Here is a 9,847-nt window from a genome sequence, read left to right as displayed (position 1 = left end):
GAGCCAGTTTCTCATTTTTTAATTCAAATGATGCTCTGGAAAATTCCTCCCACCGCCCAATGACCGCGTTTGTGGAATCGAATGATGATGCTTGAAAGTATTTTCGTTCTCAAAACGGAAGAGTCGAAATGATGAAGGATTCCCTATCTCGACTCCCTGATTATCCTTTCTCCCATGTTCGTCGTACCCGCTGTCTACCTTTTTCAGTCTTATCTTTGCTTGAGCCATGTTTTAAGTCCTGTAAATCTTGTAATTAACTCACACAGGTCCTTGAACTTTCCTCCACCGAACCTCTCACTGAGAGAGAGAGGGCTTGATAAGCAGGTATTCGTTAAAGTATTTTTCCATCCGTGAATCTGCACATCGAATGAAGGTTGATTTTTATAATCAGAGCTATTTTCTCTATATTCCACCACTTGCACCGTATTTTCAGGGCATGGAAGAAGAGAAGAGTTTTAATTTATTTTATCTTTTTTTCGTCAATTTCGTTTCATTAGTTTTACATCGTACCGAGTACTGGAATGCTTAATCTCAGCCAGCGAAGAATCTTCACTCGTTTGCATTTTTCAGTTCGATGCTACGATAATGCTGTTTGACAGAAGCGCTCGAGCTGGGTTTAGTTGTTTGGTTGCATTCTTGCAAAAAAATACCTCAACCACCAATTGGTTCACGCCCGTAGTTTTTCACAGAGCTGGTTGAATGTTCTTCCTTTGCTTTTTTTGCTTCACTTCCTTTCCAAGATGCTTTAAAACTAGTCACTTCTTCGATGGAGACGCTCTTGATTTTTTTGGTTTTCTTTATGCGGTTGGTTAGTTCTTGCACAACGGAAGTAAGAAAAACCGGATAGCCACAGGAAATAGTGGCATACGAAAAGGGAATTCCTACAAACGAATCGGGAGCCGAACGGATGTAAAGTGGTAGAAGCCATTACTGGGTTTGGAAAATTCAGGTTCAGTTGTGATTGGTGTGCAAGAGAGCCAAGTCCTCGTAGTCAAAAGCAAAAGAATCAGCCAGACGATGGGGCATTTGGATTCCCGTTTGTTTCTCTTTTCCCTCCACCAACTACCGTCTTGAGCTGGATGTGAAGAAATTGCGGAAACGGAGTTTTTCTTCGAGTAGAAGTCTTCACCATAGAAAGTCGGGCAGACGAGTCTGATGAGATTCTGAAGCTAATAGGGTTGGGGTAAATTAAAGAAAGCAAAACGAGTGATAGTCGTATGCTACTCTTTCCTCTCCTCCTCTTTCCGTACGACCTGTGAGAATAAGAGTGCAAAATGAGATTAATCCATTTTATAACGCCGTATACGACATAGAAAGATACGGTCGATCAACGTAGATTTCTTATCGGGCTATCTGTTTTCACGCTCCTTTCAGTCTGAAGAAGCACCGCAGCGAACTAAATTGTCGCTGATTGGTGCTACACATGCAGCAGGAATCCTTGGTGTGCAATCGGTAGTGCTACCAGCCAGGGTTTGTCTCAATGAAAATTGTTTGAACTGTTCAACAGAAAAAAAAAATGCGAAAGAAGAGAGAAAAACGAGAGCGGATGTTAGTGTGATATAGTGTAGAACGGAAAGCAGGATGCACATTAAATTGCAAAATCGCGACGGTACGCAAACGACTACCGGAAGCGGAGTTTTCCTTGGTTATTATGACCAGGCACTAGAGAAAAATTGATCATGGGATGAGTTTTTGGTTAGCTGGAAAAGAGCAAACCAAAGGATGCAATGGGTATTTTTCAACCTCTAGACGCCCAACCAACCCTAGTTGGCGGATTACAAATTAGCGAAGGGCGAGAACAAATTAGCGTCGGATTGGCCATTCCACTCTACAAGCGAGGGATGCAAGATATTATTTCCTGCTTTTCCTCCATGGCTTCTTAGGCTTCTATGTGTGCTATACGATAGCGGAGGACAGAATTCAGGGCGACTGAGGAGGAAACGCGACATGGCTTTTCGGTGAGGGAAATCGTTGCTTTTTTGTTGCTGATACGGATACCTACAAAGCAAAGTATAATGGTTTGCTTCATCGCTGTAAATATATTTGATTAACTTTTTTTATTTTTGTTTGCTTTTTAATTATTGCTTTTAATTGTAATGGTGATAGCTGAAATGCAAACTAGAAAATTTTCCGCTCGTTATTGGGTGACTGAGCAGATTTTTCTGGTTATGAAGCATTACAGCACAGTTTTTTTTAACAGTTCCTTTACATATGTAAACAGCTGAACACCATTTGGTTTGTGGTTACCATTAGTTACAGCGATGGAGGATTTTTATTTCAAAACCTAAAGAAGGCAGCAGAATTATTGTGATAATATAGATTGCTGTTTAGCTCTGATTTTCATGTTACACAAATGACTTTTCTTTTTGATTGTGATTTTTTCTGTGAAAAACTAGGTTATGCTCGCACTGATATGTGTTGTTTTTTTTACTTTTTCCACAGAATATCATATGGTGTCCATTTCAAATCGAAAAACAAGGTGAACACAGTTCATGCGAGTGATGGAGAATTAATTGTACTTCGAACTGATAAAATCACTTACCATTTCCAGGAAAAAAGTGCATCGCAAAAACCATCCCGATTAAAACATCGATCCAACACTGCAACGGACTAAACCACGTTTTGGCATAATGGTTCACAGCATCACAAGCAAAACGCCCGTACGACGGTCGTTGTAGTCGCAATGTTATAGAGAGTGGAAAGGGTTGCACCAAATCAATCTTTTGAAAAAGAGATCCACCAAGGGGAACGAATAATTTACGAGTGCTAGCAAGTGCCATTTCGGGCGATGAGGGCGGGTTGCGGTTGACTCCGGTTTTAGAACACCGTTTCCGGTTCCCGACCGTCACAAACGACTCACATGATAGAGCGCAATACATTAATAGAAGATAAAGGAGAATGTTGTATTCTGTGACTCCAGTGCTTCAGTGAGGATAAAGCATGCCCGAGGATCATACCGATGCACCCAACGACAATGTGTTTGTTTGTGTTTGTGTGTTCAGTGAAAACGAAAAGTATTCATTTTTTGTTTATAAAACAGGTCCAGAAAAATAATCACAGAATACCACTGATCCACTTTCCCTCACAGTTCACGTACGTTCTGAGGATACAAAAAATTAAACAAGAACGCATACCGGCCACAAACAGCCCGTTGGAAAATTCGCAAACAAAAGCTGAACGAAGATTGAATAAAAAGTGTATTTCAATAAAATAAACCTAGCAAAAAACAACCAGTGCCTCGTGTCTACGTGTACGGTTTTCATCACGCAGAAAAATCAAAAAAACCCGCCAATGGAAAAACAACGGCTGAACATGTGGTGAAAAACAGTCAATAGGGTGGGTTTGGTTTTTAAATCGTGCGGTGGAAGTACGCAATCGTTGGTTAAGGTTTGTCGGTTGGATTGGTTTGGAGTTCCCCGTGCACCAACAACTATCGTACAGCAGAAGGACACCCGAGAAGAGGACCTGCACATGTTTGACTGGTCAAGTGCGCACCTCTTCTTCACCGGTCGGTAGATATCATGCAGGAAGTGGAATATTTTACCGACAATCTGGTGGCCGGCATGGAGCAAAAGCCTTCGCGAACAAAGTGTTGCTACGATGTGCTAGATTCCCCTAGAATCACACAAGAGCAGCCAAAGCTGGTGGGCCGAGGATATAACAAATCGAATGAAAATGTAAATTACACCGTCGATCCACTGTTGCTCACTTCGTCCGACGAGGACAGCAGCGGATCGCCGACGAGCGAGATGAACAATTGCATCAAGTTCATGGAGAAACCGACGCTGGTAAGTGGTTCGTAACATGATTCCGTGTAGAACAGGATAAAAGATAAATTCATTTAACAGCAGTAACATTTCAAGGAAATGCAATTCTATATGTTTACAAGATATTTTTGCTGTGAAGGATATTTATCAAAGTTGCAAACCCTATGCAGGCAATCTAAAACAATTTTAAAAGATGTGTCTGGTAACTAAACAGAACAAAAATCTTCATAGTATGAAAGTAAGTGTTTTTGGGTTCAACTTCGCACTTTTAAAAGGAAGGTACAATGATTCATTTCTAACAAATTGACGCGACATGATTGATTTTTAAATTCTTGTATCGCGTTACCATTCGTAGTGAGGTGCTCTTCCCTTCCATATTTCTTGTTTACCCTACCTTCTTTTTAAACTATCGAGAGTTTGCTATCAAAACTATGGTGTGCAATATTGCAATTAGCTTTGAAACTTATTTAATTCGATAAAATTATCACAAATGCTAACCTGCTTACTTCTCCCGTATCGTTCCCTCCACGCTAGATAAAACGCTTCGCTCTCGGGTTCCTGCGTAGCACGGAGGAAAGCTTGCCACTGATGTGCCATAAATCGTCACCCCCCTCGCCCCAAAGGAAGTTCAACGACATCCTGTCCGAGGACATCTACACCCTGGACCAGATCGTGTCGAGTAAGTTCGGCGACTCGTGCAAACAATCTTTCGTCGGGTCACCACAGCGCCTCCATCCGAAGTGCAATGGCTGCTCGAATGAGGCTCCCACGACGACCGCCGTGGCCGACGGTGTGGAGTACGAGTTCAAGCGCAACCTGATCCGGCAGACGAACAGTGCCAGCTCCAGTCCGAAGCGCTTCCCGACCGTCACCCCGCCGAAGCACGCCGACAGCCTGAACAGTGTCAGCCTCGGTGAGGACAGCGAGGAACTGGACCGGGCGTCCTGGTTCCAGGCCGGGCTGCCTCGCGAACTATCACTGGAAGTCCTCACTCAGCAGAGCCCCGGTGCGTTCCTGGTTCGCCGCAGTGCCACCAAGCACGGTTGCTTTGCGCTATCGCTCCGAGTTCCGCCCGGATCGGGGCCGAAGGTGGTGCACTATTTAATTATGAAAACCGAGCGTGGATATAAAATTAAGGTAATTTATTACATGTGCTTGGAAAGAACAACCGAGAAGGTCACATTCGACCATATTGGGAGATCATGTGTAAACCTTTCGCTTCGGGGAGGAATTTATTCTACACACAAACCTCTTCTCACGGGTAAACCGTAGGATTCTGCCGGCGAGGAATTTGCACCTTGCACCACCTTGCATGTTAGGATGCATCCCAATTTTACAACAAATTTCCAAATATGCTCGGGTCCGATGTGAATATTCCCTGGTCGTGATTTAAGTTCCAGGTGTTTGATAATAACGCCCAGCAGCAAATGGGTGCGTATGTGTAACGGTAGCATGGGTAATTGCATGGGATCCCAATGAAGGTAGGAATGCAATTAAGGACAATCATGCATGCCACTTCAATTTCGGTAACTGCCTGCTCACTATGCTTCGCTTTTACACTCGAAATAAATGAGCTTAAACGAACTGGAAAAACACATTCTTGACGCCGCTCGGCAGCAGAAGCACCAATATTAGCTGATTATGCAGACCCCTTACTAAATTAGAGTATGTTCGCACGCAAAAATAGGGAGTAGTATCTTTGTACTTAAATGCATCCTTCATTGAAAATTCTCTTCTGCACCTGGGCAAGGTAATGGGTTGGGACATTTTATTCAATTTGTGACCAATGTCGTATTAGACGAGCTTCCGGTTGTCGGATCACAAAAAAGTCCGGGTTGATTTACATGCAGCTCCAATTTTCCAACCCCTTCAAATCGTTCTACAGCGAAAAGCGATGGTTTTGTATGAAAGGAGGCCTCCAATGGTGTAGGGGTGTTATGCTTATGTTATGGATGATGGTGGGAAAATGTGTTTACCGCACCATGGTTATCATTTTTCTAAAAAACTTCCATTGGCTATAGCTGTGCTGGCATTGTTGCATCGTTCATGTGCTGTTGGGATTGTGCATAAACAGTCATAAATTTCCAATAAATGCGCTCCCATTCCATAAATAATTTCAGCCTGGTGCAAAATGGTTCACCAACGCACTTAATCGTGCAGCCAACCCGGCTTTAATGGATCATCCGAGATGGTTGAGGATTTAAATGATTCCTTAACCAATTAATTGTTTTGTCGAATATGATTTGGTTGACATTGAATTGAGCTTTTTCTATTCTTTTCATAAAAATCTTCTTGTTGAGTCTGAAAAGCATTGTTATTACAGACCTTTGAATCTTGTTGACAGCTTTTTTCTGAACAAAATTTATTTATGACTATACAGTGAAACTACGGCTACAGTAAAACATATCTTCATCGCATTTACAAGTTTATTAACATTTCCTAGCGATAATCTCCTTCCCATAGTTCATATTTTAATTTAACCTAAATATTTAGTAGATATCTTTCAGTTTCGAAAAATTATTACTTCTTTGTGAATATTTATATCTTTCTTGTAACACCATTAACCACTTGAAACCAGACCTATATAAGATACAATTCAATTGGGCTAATAAAATCCGTCTATCATCCTTCCTCCCAGGGCTTCACAAAGGAATTCTCGTCACTGCGCGCCTTGATAACACACCACTCGGTGATGCCCGAAATGCTTCCGGTCCCACTTTCACTGTCACGGCCTCAGAACATCCCGATGAAGTGCAAGCGTACGGACGACTACGATACGTACAGTGCGTTGAACGAGTTTTCCAAGCTGTTCTCCGATCTCGACATCTGTTCGTAGCGAGAATGCTGAGAGGTTTTGAACAGCTGGTCCAATGTGGGGCTCTCCGGGAGGAGAGGAGGGTTTGTAGGTGTTTGGAATATTTTGATAAAATTTCCTCGAAACACGGACGTACGACGGTAGTGACAGCCGGAAGCCGGAAGCATACGCCGGATGGTGAATCGATGTCGAGGATGTTTCGCGCTGATGAGCGTTCGGGGGAGGGAGGAGACCTCTGTCGGCGAAAAATGATACAATGGGTAGGCCAAGGCCGTCGCTGTGCTCCGGTATCTGCATACGACAGGCCGTTGTGGAACAGTTTCCTGATAAGTTTGTAAATAGCTTGTCAAATAGCTCGTGTAAATAGTGTTCGTGGAAATGGAAATGCAAGTCGAAAAGAAGGCACCAGGAAACACGGGGAGGAGTTGGAGATGTCTTAGACTAGTAACACACATCACAGGACAGCTAGTACTACTACCAGCTGGTACTACATCCTATTCTTTTAGGCGAAACCGAAATGTAACAATCTAAAGGTACCAAAACGTCAGGAACGTTTGGATGTACGCGTTGACTTGGCGTAGCTTACGATTTACAACTTTTTGTGGCTTTTATGGTGGACTGAGATGCAACGCGTTGGCACAGCGCAATCGTAACTGTTAAACCCGGGTACTGGAATTAAACGATGGCTCGGCGGAATTCACCAACATCTGAAAATGGGAGCATCAACGGTGGATTGTCGTCCTGGCTGAAGCAAACAATGATGTGTCGTGGTCCGGTGTAGCCACTGATGGACGTCGCCTACCGCTGTAATATGTGCCTTGAAAATTGTATATACACTCAAACAAACAACTATAAAATATTGACACATGAAAATATAATGTAAGTGGAAAAATACATTTGTTCGAAAATAAGTGTAACCGAAATAAATGACTTGTGAAGTTAAGTGGCATTTGATGTTTTGATTTGCAACTTACAGTAACATCTTTATCCGAAACCGTTAAGTTTGTTAGCGATTAATGTACAAGAAAAGTCCAGATCAAAAGTCTTGGACAAAGGATTCAAAGGATCATACGTATAAAAGTTGTTGAAACGTTACTATTTTTTGATTCATAGCATTTGTAGTTCAAACTTCTTTTTCATCCAAGAAATATGAAATAAATAAAAATAAAGTATGAATAAGTACCTGATTGTCTTTTCTCTGATTCATGATAATTATTAAATTTCATCGATTACGATTTTTTTAACTTCCTGAAGCACAAAACTACTAGCAAAGATTTTCTCTTGAATGGCTAATCATCACAAACTAAATTGGAAAGCGACCAACCAAGCATGATGTTCGAAGGATGTGCATGACCTCTTCCCACTTCTGACGGTCCTTTTCAGCAGAAGTTTTGTTTGAATTTATGTACAACTAGATATTTACGTGAAGTTAACGTGCGTTTTGAATTGACTCGTCATCAGAGAAGAACACCAAAGGATAAGCCTTAAATTTACAGACGTCAACTTGCAAACTACGGCCGCAATCCATATCAGAAGAACCTGTAAAATCCGAACCTAAGACCGATTATTCGAACATAACTTCATTCTTTCAGAAACGCAGCTTTTGTGTAGTTGGAACGAAATCCAAAGCCAAACGCAACTCAATTCTTTTCCCCGACATTGCATTTAATCGCTTCTGCTAGGTCTACGTTACTTCCAGCTTCATGCAGAAGTCGTGGGTCAAAAGGTGGAAAACGAAAAAGAAGAACCTTCCTTCAGGGTCCCATATAAAGTACCAAGGAAAACTTTTGTTTTTAGTAACAAACTAACGCCGTAGCCGACTAGGTCGTCATCTTGGTGCTGAGCAAAATCATCTCGAGCGTCGCCCGAACTTAGCTTACGATTTCCACTTGAAAACAGTCGTTTTAGCGAATAAGCAGTTGTTTGTGTTTTGCGAAACTCCCATTTCGTTGGAAAACAAAAACTAACAATGTTCGTGGTTTACTGGTGAAAAGGAGTGAGAGCGAGTGAAATGAAGCATGCAAAACGAAACAAATCCCATTACGGATGGATAAACAAATAACAAACCAACTCGCCATGACCACACAATTATAGTCAAGAGAAAATAAAAAAGGACTAATTACAGATTGGAAAAATAATAAGAAAACTTTTCGATGATTCACAAAAGCTGCTTTTTACCAATGCAACTGAACAGCGCCCTTCAGTTCTGTTTTTTGTGAAGTGAGAAGAGAAAATCAAAAAAAATCTGTCTATGCACCTTGCGTTTACCAAAAAGATGGATAATGATTGAAAGTTTCTTTTGTTCTTCTTACATTCTATCATATTTTCTTCCCTTCTGATGCAGCATTCCCTAATATAGAATGTGCTCTTGAGGAGTGCAAACAAACCACAATCCTCTGACTCCCGGCAAACAAAACCTTTATTAATCCTTTTGTTTATTAGTTTTCTGCGTCAGTTTATCGCTCTTTTGCTATTTTCTATCCTTTTCTCTAACTACCATCTTTAGAAAATCCGGGGGAAAAGTTTGGAGGAAAGAATTCGGTGTTTTGCAGCCTGAAAGAATGGTTTTTGGAAAATACCATCTCACCTTTCCGAAGTGGACGAAGTGAACCAAAGAAACACTCGTGATTGAAAATTCTTGACCCAATCAGTTCGCAAATCCTGCAAGCGGCACCGCACGGTTCGATTATAAGGGGATTATTTCAAGAGGGATATTCTGGCGAGTATTATTTATAGACGAGTGGCCGTTGAAACCAGGGCTCCTCGGAAATTACCGAAGGATCATTCACTAAACGGACGACCTACGCAAAGCCCGCATTTCTGTTTAGTGCTCCTTCATTGATGTCCTTCGTATGACGAACAAACCCACCGTACACACAACCAGCAGCGGCTCTAACGGTAAGCATTGCCCCGAGGGCAATGTGGATCACAAAAATAATAGCAGCATTCAATGCTGGATTTCAGCAAATCAAGGAAGCGTTGAATAAAATAGTTACTGCTGAAAATGAAAAACAGGGGACAATTTTGGAAGCAAAATCATAGTTAATAAAAATGTCTAAATTTAAAATTTATTTAATGACCATAATCTGGAATAGAATTTTGCAAAGAATGAATGGGACCAATAAGTCACTACAATCAGTAGAATGCGAAATAATAAAAGGGTCAATTTTATTTCGATCTTTCACACATTTTGTTAATAATTTCAGAAATAATGTTGATGAAATCGAAAATGAAGCTACTAGACTAACTGCCTTATCGTTTGATT

At 41.4% G+C, this 9,847-nt stretch overlaps 1 protein-coding gene across 1 annotated transcript; it reads left to right on the top strand.

Annotated features, from left to right (window-relative positions):
* The first annotated feature begins 3,521 nt into the window (after positions 1 to 3,521).
* Positions 3,522 to 6,902, top strand: LOC131264280 (EGFR adapter protein-like). Its single transcript, XM_058266562.1, has 3 exons — positions 3,522 to 3,788; positions 4,302 to 4,904; positions 6,406 to 6,902. Exons 1-3 carry the CDS (start codon positions 3,522 to 3,524, stop codon positions 6,601 to 6,603), a joined length of 1,068 nt encoding a protein of 355 aa, XP_058122545.1. The 3' UTR covers positions 6,604 to 6,902.
* Positions 6,903 to 9,847: the final 2,945 nt, after the last annotated feature.

The sequence above is a fragment of the Anopheles coustani genome, chromosome 2 (genome assembly GCF_943734705.1).
Source record: "Anopheles coustani chromosome 2, idAnoCousDA_361_x.2, whole genome shotgun sequence".
NCBI classification, from domain to species: Eukaryota; Metazoa; Arthropoda; class Insecta; order Diptera; family Culicidae; genus Anopheles; species Anopheles coustani.
The sequence above is the reverse complement of the archived record's forward strand: the minus strand, read 5'-3'. Positions and strand labels throughout refer to the sequence as shown.

Coding starts and splice junctions, on each gene's coding strand:
- LOC131264280 (XM_058266562.1), top strand. CDS start 3,522: ATGCAGGAAGTGGAATATTTTACCGACAATCTGGTGGCCGGCATGGAG. Junction 3,789..4,301: donor TCATGGAGAAACCGACGCTG/GTAAGTGGTTCG, acceptor CCTCCACGCTAG/ATAAAACGCTTCGCTCTCGG. Junction 4,905..6,405: donor AGCGTGGATATAAAATTAAG/GTAATTTATTAC, acceptor CCTTCCTCCCAG/GGCTTCACAAAGGAATTCTC.